This window comes from Artibeus jamaicensis, unplaced genomic scaffold (genome assembly GCF_021234435.1).
Source record: "Artibeus jamaicensis isolate MK-2021 breed Jamaican fruit bat unplaced genomic scaffold, CSHL_Jam_final contig_490, whole genome shotgun sequence".
Classification (NCBI taxonomy): Eukaryota; Metazoa; Chordata; class Mammalia; order Chiroptera; family Phyllostomidae; genus Artibeus; species Artibeus jamaicensis.
This window is the reverse complement of record NW_026521861.1, coordinates 3,386,309-3,408,434: the sequence shown is the minus strand read 5'-3', so window position 1 is coordinate 3,408,434 and position 22,126 is coordinate 3,386,309. Positions and strand designations below refer to the sequence as shown.

Sequence of the window (22,126 nt, the reverse complement as noted above, 5' to 3'; positions counted from 1 at the left end):
GCTGCAGAACCAGAGTCTAGTTAACCACGGGTCAGAGCCGAACGCCTAGCTTCCTTGGGAGGAAGAAGCAGGATGGCCCGGCAAGCTCTGCGGGCAGCCCTGTCTCTTAGAGAAGAAAGGAAACACTGAAACTGAGGAGACAGCAAACTGACTGACGGCCACTGAGGCCCCTTCCCCGTGATGGCCTTGCCTCACTCGGGGACCCCTGTCCGTCTTTGGCCCACACACCCGCCTTTGATGGGTTTCTGCAGAACCCATCTACTTGCCACCGTCGTTCTCCAGTTAAAATAAGGAGACAATTTACTACTTTCTACATGCTGGAGTCCCCAACTTATTTCAGTGTGTGTGAAATTCTTTAAAATCCTTGGGGAGAGATTGTATATAGCCACGATTTTCATGGGGGGAAGAAGAAACAGCTAATATGTATACAGTGTTTCAATTCTGTGTGGAAAAAATTTAAATTGTCCTTTTGAGTTTTCCACTTTATATCCTTGAATTAAACAAACAGTCATCACTGAGGTGTGAACAGTTACCGGGCATGATCCTGCCGGAGCAAACTTCCCAGTCATCCTTCACTGCCATCCTGCTGGGCCTCCGTGTACCTGGGTCTGTGACTCAGCAGGCGGAAAGCCTGTTGGGCGGATTCACAAACCAGTTCGTCCAGGGAGTCGCTGACAGGTGCTATAAGATGGGGCTCACTTTTTTTTCTGCCTTTTCCTTCCCACAGGCAGATTTTAAGAATGACACCACTTCCAAGGCAATTCATAGCATATTTAAGAGTGCTATAAAGCTCCTGCAGGAGAAAGGATTCATTTACCAGAAGGACGGCAGTTTTGATAACCTCTTCTATGTAAGAGACTTGCAACTTAATGTTTTCCTTCTTGGCTTCAATTACAAATATAAGTGTTATTTAAAAATGCCTATTTACTGTTTTTAAAAATCAATCATTAAAGAGGTATATAAAGTAAGGAACCCTAAGGTACTACTTTTGATAGCACTCTGTAAACATCTGTGCGTTCAGACACTTGTGCATTTACAAATACAGGTTGCTTTGGCTTTTTTTTTTTGCTGTACAAAAAATATGATCATTCTCTCAGTCGGGGTTTCTCAACCCCAGCACTGTCTGGGCTGGATGGTTCTTTGTCATGGGGGCCTTTGCATTGCAGGTTGGCTAGCAGCATCCCTGATCTTCATCCTCTTGGTGCCACTAGCAGCTCTCAGGTTGTGGCAACCAAAACTGTCCCCAGACATTGCTAAGTGTCTTTAGGGACAGTTAAGAACCACTGCTCTAAATGATGCTCAGCCACTTTTTTAAAAAAGATTTTACTTGTTTATTTTTAGACAGAGGGGGAGGGAGGGAGAGAGAGGGTGAGAAACTTCAATGTGTGGTTGCCTCTTGCATACCCCCTACTGGCGACCTGGCCTGCAACCCTGGCCTGGGCCCTGACTGAGAGTCCAACTGGTGACCCTCTGGTTCATAGGCCGGCACTCAGTCCACTGAGCCACAGCAGCCAGGACTCAGCAACTTTTTTTGACACCAAAATAGCACATTGCACCATCTTTCCATGTTAGTACTTAGAAATTGACCTCATTCTTTTTTACTTCTGCATAGCATTCCATGTTACGGGAACTTGCCATCAGTATTTTAACCTCTCATCTCTGATGTGGTGTTTCCAACTTTTGCTCTCACAAATACTGCTGCTGTGGCTATTTTTGCCCAACTATTTGTGTGAACTTGTGTGTTTCTGTAAGGTTGACTCTTAGGAACTACTGGAGCAAAGGCATGCACCTCCAAGCTTTTGGTCAGCACCGTCTGATGGGCCGCCCAGAAGCTTGTACTGCTTGACGTTCTCACCAGGGGTACCAGTGCTTGCTTTTCTAATACTTTCAGGGTTAAAGGTTCACCTTTCACTGCCTACCTTTAATATCAGGGGAGCCAGGCTGCAGTCAGGCCCCCTCATGACCACTGATATCAGCAACGCAGGTGTGGCCTCAGCTGCAGGTGACAGACCTGGAGACAGATCAAAACTCGGAGGCATGCCGGGAGTCTCACTATTTACAGGTGTGATTCTTGAGGGGAAGCTTTCCTTGATAGGACATTTTCTTGATATCAATTTACTCTAGTGATGCCCCATTTTAGAGCATTTAAAAAAATTAAAACCTGTTTTAAATACTATTTGAACAGCCTTAGAACAGAGTATTCCAATCTGTAGAAGGCTGAGTGCAGGCCTCTCCATCCCGGGATGGGAAGGCCAGCTGGGAGTGGGTTGCAGAAGCTCATGGCGGGCAGCTCACCTTAGCAGCCCCCAACCTGTCCCCACCCCACACCCAGTCACATTGCCCCTGGGAGGCTCTGGGGTCAGCCAGCCGAATCTGTCGAAAGCAGCTTGTCCCGAGGAGCAGCAGGACCACGGGCAGCAGTTGTGGCCGAGGTGTGGCAGGGCTGGGGCACTTCCTCCTGTGAGTCAGTGTGAGCTGGAGTGGGGTGACCGAGCAGCCGTTGCTCTCTCCCCGGTGGAACCACCCCACTTCCCTGACTTCATTCTTCCCCTTTCAACATAGCCGGCTGGCCTCCGTGGAGTAGTTATCACCTGATGTAGACACTCCTGCTGGTAGCGTGCTCTCCTGCCTTTGGCAGCGTCGCCCCCATCACCGCATGTAATCTTCACACAGTCTTGTGAAAAGGCAGACGTGGTCTGTGTCCCCATCCTTAAGTCTGGTCACTCTGTAAGTCCCATCAAACGAGCACCCCTGATAGGCAGGGTGCAGCAAAAGTAAGGTTGCAGGTGTGAGTACGCAAAGCACAGTTTCTTCTTTTTTTTAAATCCTCACGTGAGGATGTTTTTATTGATTTTAGAGAGAGAGGAAGGAGGGGAGAGAGAAACATAAATGTGAGGGAGAAACATCAATTGGTTGCCTCCCGTACACACCCCGACCAGGGATTGAACTCGCAGCCGTAATGTGTACAGGACGATGTTCCAACCACCGGAGCCACCCAGCCAGGGGAACACGTTCCTGTATTATTTATTATTATTACTCCACGCGAACAACTTGTAAACCTCCTTTTGCCCCACCCTGCATGTGTTTGTTTGCATGCTTTTTCTTTGTCCTTTCTTCCTCTTTCCCCTTTCTATTTTTTGTTTGTTTTGTTACTAGATTTACTACTGAACATGAAGGGGGACCCATTTGGCTGCCACTGTCCCCTTACCTGAGCTGGCTGGGAAAGGAACTGGATTAGGTTTGCCTTTGGAAACAGAAAGTGTCTCAAGGGATAGGCTAGATTTATCCCCTTGCTAGCTTTTCCTTACAGTTGTAGTTCTTTTGCTTTTCCTTGCCATTAGAAAAGGGAGTAAAACTGATGAAACACGAGGCAGGTGGCAGCGCCCGGAGGAAAGAGTCCTGGGGTTGAGATCAGAGCCTTCGGTCACTTGTGCCTCCCTCGAGAATATAACAACTAAGAGAAAGTTTATGAGTGTGTTATGAGTATTTAAGAAGAAAGCTGCCCTGGCTGCCGTGGCTCAGTGGATTGAGTGCAAAGGGACGCTGGTTCAATGCCCAGTCAGGGCACAGGCCTGGGTTGCAGGCCAGGTCCCCAGTTAAAGACATGCTAGAGGCAACCACACATTGATGTTTCTCTCCCCCTCTTTCTCCATCCCTTCCCCTTTCTCTGGAAATAAATAAATAAAATCGAAGAAGAAGAAAGCTGCTCCTTTAAAGTATTCTTGTTTCTCTTTGCATCATGGCCTCAGTGGACCAGCCCCGGAAGGGTCCCTCTGGGTCAGTGACAAAGCAGTGAGCTGCCGAGTGTGAGAACTGGTGTGACAATAGGCCCAGTGTTGAAAACTGTGTTGTGCCCTGGCTGCTGTGGCTCAGTGGATTGAGTGCTGGCCTCTGAACCAAAGGGACGCTGGTTCAATGCCCAGTCAGGGCACAGGCCTGGGTTGCAGGCCAGGTCCCCAGTTGAAGACATGCTAGAGGCAATCACACATTGATGTTTCTCTCCCTCTCTTTCTCCTTCCCTTCCTATCTCTCTAAAGATAAATAGATACAAGCTTTAAAAAAGAGGGGAAAAAAGCGTGTTGTTGGTGTCAGGATGATGATTGTATGAAGTCTGTAGAAACTGTCTCAAGTACTGAGTTGGGAGTCTGGATGATACAACCTCTGTGTTACTGAAGAACACTTTCTCTCCAAACTCCTTTTGCTGTTTAGGTAACCAGAGAAGACAGAGAACTACACAGAAAGATCCACCGCATCATTCAAGAAGACTGCCAGAAACCCAACCGTAAGTGGCGTCACGTAGGTGTGTCCTGATGTGCTGGAAGGGAAGGCTCCCCCCCCAGAGAGCTCTGGGTGGAGAGCGAGGAGACTGGGGCTCTCCCCAGTAGCGACGTGGAAGTGTGATGGTCAAGGCCTCTGCCCCCTCAGAGTCTCGGGTTCTTCCTCTGTAAAGTGAGTGTTAGGGTGGCACAGTTGTCCTGACCTTGGCTGCATGTAAAAACCAGCTGTGGAGATTTTTTGAACATATGGTGCTCAAACCCCACTCCTGGGGATTCTGATTCACGAGGAGTGGGGTGGGGCGTGACGGCTGAGCTCCTTGGGTGGTCCCCATCCAGCAAGGCAAGCCACGGAGCCAGGACCTTCTGATGTCCTTCTGGTTGTAATGTTCTCTCTGGTCTGCGTTATTTCTTGTCCTATTCTTGCTCTTTGTCTTTGAACCCAAACCTGAAATTTTCCACTCTTTTCACTTCATGCCCTTCAGTGTTGGGAGGAATGGTTCTAGACATTACAGCGTATGAACACTATAATTCAGTCATCCTGAAACCTAGTAATTTGCAAAAGTGGTTTAGGAAATAGTTGGTTTTCGTGGAGTTAGGTCAGCCCCTAGTGGTTAGAAACTCAAACTGTAGATAGTCTGACAGCAGACATTACTGCCTTCATACTAGTTAAAAAGAGAAGAAAGTATCAGTCCTAGCTTTAAATCCTTTAAAAACTCATCAGTCTTAAAGGTGACTTTTCAAAATCTATCTTCTGCAAATATCTGCTCGTAACAAATGTTGGCGTACGTCAACAAACGAGACTGGAAGAAAAGTGAAAAGGCTGGTTAATGACGCGGGTCTCCTTCACTCTGCATCCTTCCCTCCAGAGAAGTCCCCTTCCAGTCCCTTTAGCCCCTGTGCCCCTGGGGCCTGAACCTCTTCCAGGCTGAGCCACTGGGTAGAGCTGGACCAGGTCTCTGGCCCTGGTGTTTGATATGCAGCCCAATTTAGCCTTTAAGAACCTGTGAGGTCAGAGCCCAGAGTCGCATGATGACAGATCTTAAAATAAACTTACAGCAACCAGTTATCTGACTGCAAGGTTTCTGGCTGTTGTTCACTGCATTCAGAGCAATAAGAACAAGTATCCTTTAGCTGGGGGTGGGGGAGTCCTCCATCCACACTTTAAGGACCTTTTAAGAGCAGTGGAATGTGGGCTTTCTTACCCAAGAAAGGGTGAGGCTGTCCCTATGCAACATCCCTGCACTCACCCTAGTTCCAGATTCTTATTTTGATCTGTGTGAGGAACAGGATGGATTGAAATAATCCCAGGGCCTGGTACAGCAAATGAAAGGAATTTGCACTTTATTTCTTAGGAGAGCCCAATAGCCTCAGTGACTTGTGGGTGTGTGAAGTGGCATATTTTATGTCCATTTCTAACCCACAGGCCAGCTCCTGCTTTGGTGAATGTTGTGTCAGGGTAGACAGTCTCTGTTCCTCAGTCTGTAAGTGGGAGCCTCCAAACCAGTTGCCCAGAGCTGGTAAGGTCCCAGGAGCTGAATCCTGGAGCTGGAGCAACTGAGAAGGCCAGTGAAAATACTCTGTAGAGACTGTCAGGGAGTCTCCTGCAACTACTGCTTTTCACAGGAAATATCTATGACATTAAAAAGATTATTCTGAATAATAATGTATGCACATGATAGAAAGTCAAACAGTACAAAAATACACACAGAAAAGCCAGACTTCCTCCCAGCACCGAGACCAAAGGTTTGCATTCCCCTTGCCAAAGGCAGTAGTTGTTCCTGGCTTCCTGTATACCCTTCTAGGGGTGTGTATACACACCTGTAAGTATGTTTGTATAGCTCACCCTTTTTAAAAGGACAAGTAAATGTTAGCATACAATACTCAGTGTTCTATACCTTGTATTTTATTTTATTATTTATTTATTTTTAGTTATTTTTTAGAGATTTTATTTATTTATCTTTAGAGAGGGGAAGGGAAGGAGAAAGAGAGGGAGAGAAATATTAATGTATGGTGGCCTGTCGAGCGCCTCCTACTGGGGACCTAGCCTGCAACCCAGGCATATGCACTGACTGGGAATCAAACCAGCAATGCTTTCATTTGTAGCCTGCGCTCAACCCACTGAACTACACCAGCCAGGGCTACACCTTGTGTTTTACATTGAACATTGGCTTCTAGAGGTCATTTGGCAGCAGTACATATGAAAGTGTCTTTGTCCTTTTAATAGCTGCACAGCATTCCATTAAATATATAAATAGATATTTGACCATTTATTTAACCATTCCTCCTAGACCTTTTGTTCATTACTACCATTTCACACAAGATAGAGCATTGATTTTTTCCTTGTCGGGATGATTAGTGAGAACTTAAAATCTTTATAGTCATTTATGAGGATTTTAGCAGAAGTTAAACCTATAATAATAAAAGGACTGTAAACATGAGGCTTGTTTCAGGTTCCTAAAGCATCAGTACTGGGTTTATCTAAAGATGGGCAGCATAGCGTAGTCGTAAGGAGCTGGGCTGTGGAGCTACCTTGCCTGGGTTTGAATCCCAGCTCTGCCACTTTGCAGCTGTGTGACTGTGGGTTAGGCTATGCCTCAGTTTCTTAATGTGTAAAATGGGGATAACATTGCCTACATGATAGATTGTTATGAGGGTTAAATAAATGGGTATTTTATAAAACTACTGTGAAATTGGTAGAGTAGGAAGCACTAGGAATCTGTCCACTCAGGCAACAGTTGCATCTGACTGATGGAACTACTTTGGAACTCTAAAGGCTACTGAAGGTTTCCAACTTCCAAATGACAGTACATTGGTGTTCATTTCAGTCCTTGCTCACCTCTTGGTAACCCATCCCTCACCCCAGCTACGTAGCGGACAGCCGTGCATTTGTTCCCGGAGGAGCTTGCAGGAGCTGGGGCAGGCAAACGAGCCTGTCCTCAAAACATAAGGGACGTGTGCTCCTTGTTGCTTCTGAATATAGAGGGACAGGTAAAGAGGCAGGTGGCCATTGTGTCATTTCGTCCCAATGTTGCGAGCCCCTCCCTCAACATCTGAAGTAACTTAAGGGGAAGTACTGGTGCCCCCACCCCTATTTTTTAATGCCCCCTTATTTCCCTTTTCTCCCCTTTTTGGGAACCAAAAAAGAAAGACTTATGCATTCAAAGGCTACTGAATATATGAGGGAAATCAGAAAGTGACCACACACGCCCAGAGAAAGACACAGGCTCAGAAAAGACCTGAAAAGACCTTAAGTTTTACACCTCAGTCAGATCCTTGGCACAGAGATAATAATAACAATAATAATAACAGACAACAGCAAACCCTGGGTTAGGGAGAGAATCTGCTCTCCAAAGTTGCCACGTGGCTAGATTCAAATGTCTAGTTTTCAACTAAGAATCACAAGGTATACAAATAAACAGGAAAGTATTACCCATTGAAAAGAAAAAAATACATATGTATACATATTGGCAGAAAGTGCCCCTGAAAAGAACCTACTGGCAGATATACTGGACAAAGAGTTTAAAATAACTGTCTTAAAGATGCTCAGAGAACTGAAGGAAGATGTGGGAAAAGTGTAGAAAATGGCTGAACAAAATAGAAACATAAAGATAGAAAACCTGAAAATATAGGTCTATCTGAGAAAAGTCCAGCTATTGTTAATATAATGAGAATGATTTGCGCAACATTGATGTAATCTGGCAGCCAAGCAGAGTGGACTGGAACACACATGGGTGAATACTGACAACTTCACTGCACTAGTCAGTGGGAACGATAAACACCATCAAGTGAGCATGTATGCTCTGTGGCTGTCACATTCAAAACAACTGAGCAAGTAGAGCAATGGATCTGCAATACATTTTCGTTAAGCTTGAACATTCCTCCATGGAAACTAATCAGATGATTGAGAAGGCTACAGCTCTGGGTAGCTGGTGATGGGCAGCTTCATCATGACAACACACCCACTCATGCATCACATCTGGCGTAGAGTTTTTTGGTGAAACATCAAATCACTCAAGTGACTCAGCCCCTCTATAGCTCAGGTTTGGGACTGTGTCACTTCTGGCTTTTCCCAAAACTAAAATCACCTTTGAAAGGGAATAGATTTCAGGCAATTGATGAGATTCAGGAAAATAGAACAGATGGCAACTGGGAGAACTGTGTGAGGTCTCAAGGTGCCTACCTTGAAGGGGACTGAGATTTCATTGTCCTATGTACAATGTTTCTTGTATCTTGTATGTTCATCAATAAATGTATCTATTTTTCATATCACTTGGGGGGTTACCTTCTGTACAGACCTTGCATATAAAAATTTGGAGCTGAAAAGTACAGTAACTTAAATGAAGAATTTCCTACAGTGATTCAAAGGCAGATTTTGACAGGCAGAAGAAAGCACTGGCAAACTTGCAGTTGAAGAGGAGTGAACAGAGCCTAAGGGACGCATGGGATACCATGGAGTGGACCATCATATGCATTGTGTGAGTCCCAGAAGGTGAAGAGAGAAAGGGGCAGAGAGAATGTTTGAAGAAATAATGGCTGAAAACTTTCCTAAGGTGATGAAAGACATGAATATAAATATCCAAAAACTTTAATAAACTCCAAGTAAGATGAACTCAAAAGAGACCACACCAAGACACATTGTAATCAGACTTTTAAAAGACAAGGAGTGAATCTTGAAAGCAGCAAGAGAGAAGCAACTTGTTACATACAAGGGATCATTAGTAAGGTTATCAGCAGCTTTCTCAGAAACTTTGGAGGCCTGAGGCAGTAGGCTGATATATAGTCAGCGCTAGAGAAAAACTGTAAACCAAGATCCTATATCCAGAAAAACTGCCCTTCAGTGGTAAAGGAGAAATCAAGACATTCCATGATAAATAAAAGCTGAGGGAGTTTGTTACCACTACACCTGCTCTGCAGGACATACTCAGAGGAAAGAGCCCAGCAAGGTGAGATTAAAAGGCATTAGACAGTAACTTGAACCCATATGAAGAAAAAAAGATTTCAATAAAGGAAATACTTGGGCAATTAGAAAAGCCAATATTGTCATAACTGGTTGGTAAGTCCATTTTTTGTTCTCTACATAATTTTAGAGACTAATACACTTTTTAACAACAAAAAGCAAGTACTAGTCTAAACATTTATATTATTTTAACTTTGGTTTGTAACTCCACAGTTTTTCCACATAATTTAAGAGATTAGTACATTTAAAAGAATTGTTAGTTTATGTTCCTAGGCTCACAATGTGTAAAAATGTCATTTTGTGACATCAGCTGAAAGGGGTAGGGACCGAGCTACAAAGGAGCAGAGTCCTTGTAAGTTATTGAAGTTAAGCTGGAATGAATTCAAATTAGGGTGTTATAATTTTAGGATGTTTAGTGTAATCCCTATGGTAACCACCAAGAAAGTAGCTAGAAAATATATACAAAAGGATATGAGAAAGGTGTTTAAATGTTTCATTGGAACAAGGTCAACTAAACATAAAAGACAGTAATTCAGGAAATGAGAGACAAAAAGGTATAAGGCATATCGAAAACAAACAGCAAAATGACAGAAGTCTCTCCTTACCAGTAATTACTTCAAATATCAACAGATTAAACTCCCCAATCAAAAGACAGAAGTTGGCGGAAGGGTTTAGGAAAAAAACAACCATGACCCAGCTGTACTCTGTATACAAGATACTCATTTTAGATCCAAAGACACAAACAGATTGAAAGTGAAGAATGGGGGGAAAATATCCAATGGAAAATAGTAACCAAAATAGAGCAGGGGTGGCTATAGTGGCATTGGATGAAATAAAGTAGTTAGGTAAAACATACTGATATTAGACAAAATAGACTTGGGAGTTTTAAGGCATAAAAGATTACAAGAAACAAGTACATTGTACATCAATGAAAGAGTCGATATACCAAGAAGATAGAATTATAAATATTTGTGTGCCTAATGACACACCATCAAGATTTATGGAGCAAAAACTGACACAGTTGAAGGGAGAAATACAATTCTACGGTAGTTCAGTGCCCCACTCTGTAATGGATAGAACAATCAGAAAAGATAAAGGAGGAAATGGAGAAATTTTCACAGTAGATCAACTGTGAAATTCTATCTGACAAACAGAATGCACAGTCTTCTCAAGTGCATACAGGACATTTTCAGGATAGACCATTCGTTAGGACACTAATTGAGTCTCAGTGGATTTGAAAAGGTAGACATCATACAAAGTATTTCTCTGACCACAATGGGACGAAGTTAGAAGTCAGTAATAGAAGGAAAGCTGGAAAATTCACACAAGTCAGTGGAAACTAAATAACACTCTTAAACAGTTAATAGATCAAAGAAGAAATCACAGGGAAATTAGAAAATAGTTAGAGATGATCGAAAACAAAAACACAGCCCTGGCTGGTGTAGCTCAGTGGATTGAGCGCGGGCCTGCGAACCAGACAATCGCGGTTCGATTCCCAGTCAGGGCACATACCAGGGTTGCAGGCAGGTTCCCTGCAGGCCAGTTCCCAGCAGGGGACGCATGAAAGGCAACCGTACATTGATGTTTCTCTCCCTCTCTCCTTCCCTTCCCCTCTAAAGATAAATAAATAAAATCTTAAAAAAAAAAAAAGAAGAAGACAAAAACACAACATACCAAAACATGGAACACAGCGGAAGAGGTGCTAAGGGGAACGTCACAGCTAAAACCATTGGAAAACAAGAAGGGTCTCAGCAACCTAACTGTGATTTAAGGAACTAGACAAAGGAGGAAAAAACGAAACCCAGAGCAATCGGAAGGAAGGAAATAATGATTAGAGCAAAGAAAAGTAGTGAAGTAGAGAATGGAAAAACAATTGAGAAAATCTTTGACACCAAAAGTTGGTTCTCTGAAAAGGTCACCAAATTTGCCAAACCTTTGGGTAGATGGACTAAGAAATAGAGAAGACTCAAATCACTAAAATCAGAAAAATGAAGACATTAGTAGTGATTCTACAGAAATAAAAAGAATTATAAGAGAATACTGTGAACAAATGTGTGCCAGATGAAGAAACATAAAACCCACCAAAACTAAATTATGAAGAAATAGAAAATCTGAATGGATCTGTAACTTGGAGGAAAACTGAATTGGTCATTTAAAATCTCCCAGCAGAGGAAACCCTGGACCTGGTGGCTTCACTGGTGATTTCTACCAAACATTTAAGGAAGAACTAAGACCAGGCCCTCTCTCTGTGTAACCGAAAGGTCACTTTACCAGACACCTCTTAGCAGACTGGCCTTTCTGAAGGCGTAGTGTAAGGCCTTTGGGAAGACTTGATGCGTCTTGACAGCAGGGGCTAGGTTACGAGCATCTTCCCAGGTTATGACTATGACAATAGAATCATAGTCATTCCCCATGCAAGAAGCACCCAGCACAGGTCTCCTTAAATCCACATGATCACTGGTGAAGTAGGTGATTTTGTTTCCATTTTACAGATGAGGAAACAAGAGATGTGAGCCACTTTGCCCCAAAGAGCCAGGACTTGAATAGTCAGCTCTCCATCTGAACTCTTCATCTGCTTCCCCCTCCTTTTTAAAAATAATATACACATAGTAGGTGTTCAGGAAATCTTGATCAAATGAATGCTGAAGAAAACAGACTGGAAATGTGGAGACAAGTGGAGGTTAGCAAGTTTTCCAACAGTAACCCCAAACTAGGAAGAATAATGAGTTGACGGAGCCACTAGAGGTCAGAATTGAGCAAGTCCTTGTTAGCCCAGGCCGCAGTGGTCTCCTACCCTTTGAGCTGGGGAGGATTACACAGGAGCCTCCACCCCCCTCCCCAGCCTCCCTCTCCATAGGTGAGAAAACTGAAGCTTGAAGGTTCTATGACTTGCCCAAAGCCACAAGGATCCACCATGCTTTGCCCAACACCATGATACCTCTTTGTGCACCTTCCCAGAGCTTAAAACACTGTCATCTGAAGACGGCCAGTGACTCTGTGGAACGTGAGAGGCCGAGCCTGGCTCTGTCACGGGGCCATGTGGTGAAAACCGGGGAGAGTTTGATTTTGGTAATGTGGTGCGGCTTTGACTCGGAGTTACAAATGCGTTTTACATCCAGACCCAATAAATTACAGAATCATAATGCAATAGATAGATATAAATGATATGTATTTAGAAATGGTTTCACAAAATAAGACTCATCCTGCCTGTGATGTAGTGCATCCTGTAATTTTCCCCTTCAGTCTGGTTAGAGAGAGAATGCTAATCACAACCCACTCAGCTGACTCTAGACCCTCTGCTGGTCACAGCCCGAGCTGCACACCACTGCTCTAGCTCACTGACTGGTTTCAACCAGCAGAGGGGTTACTTCTCCTGAGCTTTGACGCCTGCACACCCAGTAGTCTTCGTTTGGGGCAGAGAGAGAGGGTAAGAAGCTCCTAGAACACAACTATCAGAAGCAGACCTTTTGGAAGCCTGTGCCGAGAGGAGTGAAGCAGAGCAGAGCTGGGAGCCCCGCCCCCAAGGCAGTCCCCTCAGTCGGGGCTCAGGAGAGGGAGGCTGCTGTAAACAGGCTCTGCTCTCATTTGGGTGTGGTCCCACCTGGGGAACTAGGGGTTCCGCACAAAATGCACTGTACTTATACACTTACACGTGTAATGGTGTAGGAACAAAAATGTTATTGAGCACTAAAAATATATTAGGTTATGGATATATTGACTGGGAATCCTTGAAAGTTGAGCCCCTGAGCAGTGGGTCCATAGACTGGACGGAGATCAGGGTGTTTTGTTTTGCTTTTTCCTGATAACCTAGACCAGTGCATCTCTGACTTTAGTTTGCATAAGAATCATCTGCAGATCTTATTAAGGTGCAGGTTCTGATTCAGGAGATCCCAAGAGGCCTTTGATTCAGAGGGAGAGGAGTAGGAGGGTCTGGTGGGTATGTCCAAGCTGAGCCAGCTGCTTTTTCCTGCAGACATGGAGAAGGGCTGCCACTTCCGGCACATCTTGGCCTGCGCCCGCCTGAGCGTCAACCCGGGCCTGAGTGAGCCCGTGCTACAGCAGGTGCTGGAGTTCCTGGAGGACCAGAGTGACATCGTAAGCACAATGGAGCAATACTACATAGCGTTCTGAGGATGGGCTGTAGGCAGCCCTGGCAGAGCCGGGCCAGCGAGAAGGACCAAGTGGTGTTCATTTCCAGGCCCTGGTTTTAAACATCATGCAGAGGCTCATAGGTCGGGAGGCAGTTATCTTATAATCAACTATGAAATATGGTCATTTGAGGAATGGAATTTGGCATAAATTCTGTAGGCTGCCTTCTACCTGCTGTATTCTTGGGATAAAGTGACTATTATCTCAGCCACACATACAAGAAAACCCTCTCGTTTGACCTCCTCACTGGACTGAGCATCCTTGGTGAAGCAGGAAGGGTGGGCGGAGACAGTGTTGGTGGCTGAATCGCTGTGTGTGGGTGGGACTCCCGTGGTGAAGGGACATCACACGGTAAAGCCCGTGGATGTGGGATTGAAGAGCATGCAACCAGATCACACAGGCCTGAAACTTTTTAAAAGGTTAGACTACCAGAAATATTCTTGTTTGTCTGCTTAGTAGTTGAGAACCCTGCATAGGAAGCTAACTGTCCCTGAATGAGTGCCGTGGAAATACGCTTTCCAATGGTCAGGCACCCACGGTGCCTCATGAGTTCTGTGTTCAGTGCTTTTACAGACCCACCCAGAGATGGCAGTAAATGGGTCCCAGGCATGGCTCTAGGTTTGTGTTTTTTTCTGAGTCACAAGGTGTCTCCACACACAGACTTGGTACGTGCGCAGACAGGTCATAGAGTCACACCTCTGCTCCGAATGACAAGGTCAAGGGAAAAAATCTGAGGCATGTAGAGGGCTTGTTCCAACAGCAAGGTGACAAACCCAGCCAGCAAAAATCAAATGTGGAGAAAGATTTGGAGCTAATTACAGTGCACGGCGTTTGCTCTTGATGTGACGAGCTCTTAGCAGCTCCGCAGCAGAGCCTGCAGACCTGGGGACTTGCTCTGCTGTGTGTGGGGGTGAAGTGGTTTCACACTCAGAAGTCAGCTGCAGCTCCTCACATCAGGCGGACGGCTAGTGCTGGCAGGTGGCTGGCTTCCTGTCACAGGCTTTTCCGACTTCACCCAGACCTCTGCCCTATTTCTATCAGCAATTACCCAGATGGCTGCCCCGGGTCCTCCCTGTGGTGTAGAAGAGGGTCTACCTGGAGTGATACCCCCATGGTTCTTCCCTGAAGGCATTGGCTGTTCCATGTTGAATACATCTCAGGTTACTGGAGCTGCCAGGAAGCAGCCTTGGATGAGGCTGTTAAAAGGGCACACTTCTCTTGTACATAGCAGCCCCACTTCTAGCGTTGATCCCACGGGGATGGCCACATGAGTGTGAAAGGACGAGTGCACGAAATGCCCACTGCTGTATGTTTCAGAGTTCTGTGTTGGGGAAAGGATAGGAAAAGATAGAGTATGTGTATACAGTGAAATACTACGCAGCCATTAAAATGATGGGAGCAGACAGACGTTATTGCCATGGAGCACTGTTCCCAATAGACTTTAGTGGAAAGAAAATCAAGTTACAGATCCATTTATATAGTACAATACTACTGATCTAAAACTGCCTATGTGTACATATGTGTCTAATATATCTGTATAGAGAGTTTCTGTATGTACCTCTGTATAAATATCGCACATGTATACATTTATATATTTTTTTACTGGGTCAGAGGTATCAGTACATTTCCCTGCACTGGGTACATACATGACTAAATATAGTGCCCCTTAATGCCCTGAAGTTCCCGGAGGCTTTTGGCCAATTATCTGAAAATAATGGTAGACATTATTTTCAAGGTTATCGTTGAATGTGCAGGATGTCCTGACCCCATCCATCCACAGACAGGTGCCCGGGCAGGTGGTGGAGTCACGCCTCTTTTCCACGTGACCAGTCCGTGCTCCTAGAAGGGCTTTCTGACACCGCATTCCGAGTGCTCTCGCTCAGCCGCCTCTGCGCAGCCCTCCGTCTCCCTGAGGCTCTGGGTTCAGCCCCAGACGTGTCTGTCTAGCTCGCCTTCCTGGAGGTCTCAACCAGTCTCGTGGCTCCAGTCATCCATATGCTGAGAAATTCTGTAATTTACATCCAGTCGGGACCCTTCTGAACTGCAGACCCCTGCTTCCAACTTCCCGCTGAGCCCTCCACTTGCCCTTCAAATGGTCTGTCTCTGAGGCACGTGTTTCACACCATTTCCCAGGGTTCCTCTGTGGGAACTAGCTCCATGCACCACACTACCCGCTAACCACAGCCATCCGTGACTGGCTGCCTTCCCCGCCCTTCCCCGCTCCCCATTCCTGTCTGATACGCCTCCGAGCCCTTGTCTCGGGGTCAGCTTCTGGATGAACATAAATGAACACGCTCATAAATATATTAGAAATGCTGTATGAATCACAACCACACCAGACAGAGATTACTAGAAATGTTCACCAAAGTGATACACTTGTTGCCTCAGAAAGGTGAGATGTCGGGTGCTTTTTAACTACATGTCTATTCTTTGATATGTTTACAATTAGCAAGAGCCACAAAAATAATAAAGCTGTTCTCCCCACCCCACACTCGCATTACCTGAGTCACGAGCAAACTAAGAATGAGGAGGACCTTATATCCCACAGCAACATAGTAACTGACAGATGAGGGAAGTCCCTGGAAAACCCTCCGGGGCCAGCCACAGCCGGGTCACTTCCCAGGTGACCGAAGAGCCCCCAGACGGCTCCTCTGCAGAGGAGGAAGACTGAGCAGGCGTTCTGCTCTCAGTGCGCACATGTTTCGGGGGGTGCGAACACTGACCCAGTTTATGTGAGCAAGAAGACAAATGCTACCGTCTGGCCAAGGGTTTGTTTGAAGATCCATGATTATCCCCATCTGGGAAGCTCCCAGTGCTTCTCATCCCTCTAAAACACTTCTTTCTAATTACTCTCCCTTCTGATGGTGTGCCAGGACTCTGGCTGAGAGAAAGCCAAGTGGGAAGAAGTCTACACAGTGATGAAGAACCCAGGTCTTGGTGCCAAGGATCGAAACCAAGCAAACTGGTCATTTTCCGTTGGAGAAAACAACCAGACTTTCTTATTAGTGTGGTTTCTTCTCTACAAGTGGCCTCTATAGCCACTACCCCCACAGAAGCATCTCGTTTCCATATTAAATTTATGTGAAGCCCACGCGCACACTCACAGGCCACGATGAGGCCGCAGCAGCCTGCAGCGGGCGCTGGGAGAAGAGCAAGGCCCTTCTGCAGGGAAACGGCCCCTGCGGAGGAAGGACCCGGCAGCAGTTTTTATTCGCACGATGGTCTGCTGGCGGAGGCTCGAGTGTGAGCCCAGAGCCCCGCAAAGGAGAGTTTTTATGTAATCCAGAATTTATTTTTCAAAGGTAGCCTGTTTTCTTTGGACTTTTATTAGATAAACCCACACAGGGTAAGTCACAGCCCAACCCAAGCTTCTATGCACAAGAATACTAGGTCAAATTCCACATCCCTGAAGAGACTCGAGTCCCTCCCTGCACGTCAAATGAAAATGATGGGTTTTCATTTTGGAACATGCAGAGAGGAGTTTCAAAGGCCACATCATAGCCCCAGTCATTTTTAGGTGGAGACAGTAAAGTAGTGTCTCATTACTTCAGACTGATTTGGTAGAAAGTTTATGTAAATGAGCCAAAAGTCTGGGTTTGAAGCAGTGCCATTTTATCACTTTGGGTGTCCGTGTTCCATCTGAGTTACCACGAGGAAACATGTCGCTGTTCTTAGGGAACCTGCTGTGATGAATAAGAAATATCTGAATTGTGTATCGTTATTACTCAATGTCATTTAATTATTATGTATCACTTAATATTATCAGTAGGTGATTTATAAGTACTTGAACATTAAGAAATTGGAAAACATGTCTGTGCAAAAACTTGTGCATGCCTGATTACAGCAGTATTATTTCTAATACTGCTGTATTATTTCTAATACTGCTGTAAACCACCAAAAAGTGGAAGTGACCCAAATGGCCATCAGCTGGTGAATGTATTAAAACAGATGTGGTGTATCCCTACGATGGAACATTATTCAGCCACAAAAAGGAATGAAGTGCTAATGCACCTTGAAACCAGTGCGCTAAGTGAAAGAAGCCGGATACAAGGGACAATGTATTGCATGGTTCCATTTATATGAAATGTCTGGAATCTACAGAGACAAAAAAAATAGATTGGTGGTGGTGGTGGCCTGGGGGAAGAAGGTGAGTGACTGGTATATGGGGTCTTTTTGGGGTAACAGAAATGTTGCAGAATTAGATCGTGGTGGTGTTTGAAAAACTCTGTGAGTAAATCAAACCCACTGAACTCCTTCACATTTTTAACTAGACCCTTATTGAGAAACATGTCATTGGTTTCCAGTTTGTTGTTGTGGTGACCAATTCTGCAGGATTTGTACATTTTTGTACAGTTTTCTTTTCTTGGCATGTGTCTGTGAATATATTTCTGTGATAAATTTCTAGCAGTGCAACTGGTAGGAGAAAGCATGAGCATTTAAAAATTTGAATAGACGTTGACAGGTTACCCCCTGCAAAGACTGGTCCATTTCATACTCCTGTCACTGATTTGTAAGTCTGCCCTTTGTCCTCAAGCTCACCCGCACCTTGTATCATTGAGAGCTCTGATCACTGTCCATCTGATGGGTAAGAACAATTTCAGGGTTTTATTTGCATTTATATTTCTTTAGGTATGAGTGGTGTTGAGCCCATCAGTTCGTTATGGGCAACCTTTATACAGACGTAGTTCTCATCTGGACATCAGACATTGCTGGCAGCAGAGGCCAAGGGCAGCCAGGGCCACATGTTCTAGCAGGGGTATCAGCTACAGAACCGGCCCAGAGGCAGGCTGCTGCGGTCTTAGGTGGTACACAGTGGGGGTAAACATCATGAAGAAGCTGAATCTCAGGGTTCCCAGTCTGAAACTTCAGGTGGTTACGTGTGTGTGCAGATATTCTAACAATACATGAAAATAAAACCAATCCCTCAGACCTGTCATGAACCAGATGTCACTCAGCTCTGGTTCAGTGACTCTGTCCCCAGTCAGAGTCATGTGAAAAACAGGTGACTTGTAAGAAAGTGCTTAAGTGGAGAAGATAGTTTTAGTAACAGCTGCTCTTATCGCTGTTTCCACTTTAATCAACATAGCCTAATTATATTGAGGCTGTGCTTGCATTCTCATTATTGATTGGGTTTGGTACTGTTAGGGACTGGGCAACACCCCTTTCGATAATGTGCTTGGCTAGAAATTGCTTCCTCTGCGAAAAGGGTTATTTTTTTCCCAAAGATAATCAGTGAATGGAGGAAAGAAAGCAGGAGTGAAGACAAAGTATCTTTCCACGTTTAGCCACTTTAGAGCTAATGTGAGCTCCAGCAAAGCCACAATAACGTCTGTCTCATAAGCTGCGATGTGTGAAATGATTAAATTGTGGAAAGTCCTGAATTGTGTGATGTACTGAATTGTGAATGATTATTTAATTATAAATTGGGTGGCAGGATAATATACTGAGCTATTAGCATGAGGTTTGTTTTTCCTGTATTTTATTTCTTCTTTTCAAACAGAAAGTCAGCCTTGCCTCAGGGACATTTGTTTTGTGGGCCCAAGGCAGAAGTTGTCAGGGAAGACAAGCTGGCTTCTATCTTCTGGAAGCCTGGAGCCTGGGAGGGAGCGGGGACAGTGGACCCCAGGCACTGCAGACCGGAATGTTCCCTGCGGTGCCTGCAGCAGGCAGCAGGCAGCGGGTCGGCAGGGCTCCTGCAGAGAATTCCCACCCTCAGTCCGGATTCCCAAGCGTGGAACGGAAGCTTCCTCGAGTCTCCTCTGAAGGGACGGACATGCTGGGGATGTCAGCAAGACTTGGTCTCAGGAGAAGAGTGGTCTTGTCCCATTTCCCAGGCACCACGTAACCTCCTAGCCTGGCGATTTTCTGCTGGTGTGTCACAAGACTTTAAAACCTGCACGACCCGACCAGCAGGCAGTTGCACTGACCTGGCTCTCCCGATTGTCAAATAAAAAATGACAACGGCCAATACAACATAATTGCTGGTGTGAATACATCGAAATAATACCTATTTGTCAGATTGGCAAAAAGTGTATTTTTGGATGTGCCAGAGAATTTTAGTAATTAGTTTACATGTGCCATGCGGTGAAAAAGGGTTAAAATCACTGTCCCAGACTGTCACACGTTCCCAGAGAAGGGGAGAGCTGCCGGGCCCGCCCGCTGTCAGCAATGTTTCCCTGCCAGCCCAGGAGGCAAGGCCTCCAGGCCTGAGGTGACTTTGAGGGGGAAAAACAAAAAGGAATCTGACCCATCTCTCCCACCTGAGTTTGGGGAGTAAGAATCTATCACACGACACTCAAACTAAATTCAGCATGAGTCTTAGAACAAGGTCTCATTGTGTTCCAGAATATTCTCTCTAGTGGGAGAGCAGAGGGTGGCATGACAGCACAGTTCCAGAGACATTGCCCGTGAAACCTCTGAAAGCCGCCTGCATCACATCCAGTGGATTCCAGGAATCCACTGGAAATCGCCTCAGGGGGAGGGGGAGGCTCTGCGGAAGAGTTTGTTGTGTTTCTTCAGTGGGGTCCACCTTGTCGAGAACTGAAAATATCACCCTGTCTCACAAGCATCGTACGTGCTGATTGGCCAGAGGCGACCTGTGAACACAGGCAAGGGAGCAAAAGAATCGAACTTAGGAGAGGCCCCGCACCACCCGAGCGATGAGCCTTCTTCCAACAGGAAGAAGCTTGCAGAGGCCTCACTCAGCCAACAGCCAGCCCAGCCCAGCGCCTGGGGCAGAGTCAGCAGGCCGCCTGTCCTGTGGCTTCGGTCCCGTCCAGGCTTGCCTTGACCGGGTGGAGGGCGAGAAGTGGAAACACGGCTCCTGGGAATGACAGCTGGCTCGGGAACGCTGGTGTCAGCACTCTGTCCCGGGCTGGGCCGTCCGCACAAGCAGACGCCGGGTCCCAGCGAGCCCCGGAACGGAGCGATCTGCCATTTCTGTCCATTGGCTGTAGATCCAGATAACTGGGAAAGATGGGAGGTGGGCAGATTCTGAACCTACAGACAGCAGTGTTCTGGTTATGTTTCCAAAGGGCTGGAGACTTAACCGAGCCCACCTGTCCCTGGCTGTTTCAAAGCAGAAAGTTTGAAGGTCGGAGGTTGCTCATGTCACAGTTCACCTGGAAGTCTGTGTCTAGCAGGAGACACAACGTGGTGCTTAATGACTGTGTCAGTGGAAGAGCAGTGTACATTATTGAGTGCCAGCTGTGTGCAAAACATCATGCCAGGTGCAGAGGCGGGTGCTAAGGCAAAGCACCACCCCTGTCTTCAGGGAGCTTTCAGTCAAACCTACATGACGTGTAGCCCATGGGTGCCAATGTGTCATGTTTGGCCCTCAGAGTTTTCAAAATGTATACCAACACAAAAAAAATTGGCTACCCCCTGACCAGTGTGGCTCTGCTGGGCATCGTTCCACAAAGCAAAAGGTCGCCGGTTTGGTCGGGGACATGCCTAGGTTGCGGGTTTGGTCCCCAGTCGAGGTGAATGCAAAAGGCAACCAATTGATGTTTCTTTTTCACATTGATGATTCTCTCCCTCTCCCTCTCTAAAAATTAATTAATTAATTCTGTCAAATAAAGAGGGATTGGTGTGAATGTCTGCCTGTGTCTGGAAGGCTACAGAAGGAACCAGCAACCAGTCAGCCTTTTCAGGTCGGGAATTGGGGCCAGGAATGGGTGGGAGATTTATTACAAGGTTTATCATTGTTTTACTGTGTAAAATGTAATAACTCTGAAAATAAACAAACAGAAAGCATTGTGGGAATTCACATAAAACTCCCAGATTTTGGGCTTTCCTTGACATCTCAGAATCCTGGCCAAACTGGGGACATGTAGTCGGGACACAGAGTGTGGCGGGGGAGGCGCAGCGTTAGAGGAAGTCAAACTGAGAGCTGGCATCAGACGTACCTTTCGGAAAGGCGGCCTGGGCCCCGCATGAGAGCAAGTTCAGGGGCAGGTCGTCTTCTGCAGGTGGCCGGGAAAGGCAGTGCGGGCTGACCCTGCGAGCATGGCAGGGAGCCCGATGTCAGACACTCATGAAACAGAACGGAGAGGTGGGTTACCCAGGTACAGGGAAGGGCTGGGGTAATGCCCGGGTTCGGCCAGCAGAACCAGGTCAGTGCCACAGGCGATGCAGACTAATGGAGGCGGGGCTCCGACTTGGGAGGGGTGGGCCTTCTGAACCACCGTCAGCAGCAATGCTGAAGGAGTGCATCTCCTGAAGTGCAAGGGCGGAGGGGACAGTTAGCGCCTCTCCCCCACTCCTGGCACCAATAGTGATTTACCAGAGAAAGGGGCCCCACTGGGGGAATTGGAATTTTGAACAGAGAAACTTAATGCTTGTGGCTTAAAAGGCAAAGAAACACCAACTGAAAAGTAGCTGAAATCATAGTCTTTTAGAGACTCGATTTTCTGGGATGTGTGTGTGTCCCTTACAGCTTCATCAGTCACCATGAAAGCCCTTTTTGGGCTACGGAGCTTCTAGCAGGGTGCCGTTCCTGAGGGGATTGCCTTGGGCTACAGCCCCAAACAGCACCTGGCCCATGACAAGCCAGGCTGCCTGGCCACCTCCACCGCCCAGAGGGAGTGGCCGAGCCCTGCGCCTGGTGTTTGAGGCAGGGCTTAATGGAACCAGCCTGGAGCTGTATCTACCATTCTCCTTCCCCTTCAGAGTAGCAGTTTGGGGTCTACTGGAGGACAGAAACAGATCATTCCTTGAAGGCAGGAAGTTGAGCTTCAACTGC

The 22,126-nt window shown here is 46.1% G+C and overlaps 1 protein-coding gene across 8 annotated transcripts in view; it reads left to right on the top strand.

The window, feature by feature from the left end:
• Positions 1-21,528, top strand: part of STN1 (STN1 subunit of CST complex) — a 47,396-nt gene extending 25,868 nt beyond the window's left edge. For 3 of the 8 annotated variants that reach the window (XM_037159428.2, XM_037159426.2, XM_037159427.2), the window contains exons 8-11: positions 728-850; positions 4,210-4,282; positions 13,208-13,329; positions 18,884-21,525. In XM_037159428.2, coding sequence (XP_037015323.2) covers positions 728-850; positions 4,210-4,282; positions 13,208-13,329; positions 18,884-19,228 — 663 coding nt within the window. In that variant the 3' untranslated portion in view covers positions 19,229-21,525. Of the gene's footprint in view, positions 1-727; positions 851-4,209; positions 4,283-13,207; positions 18,765-18,883 lie in introns of those variants that run through there. The other 5 variants (XM_037159430.2, XM_053668498.1, XM_037159433.2 and 2 more) reach the window with 5 other exon arrangements.
• Positions 21,529-22,126: the final 598 nt, after the last annotated feature.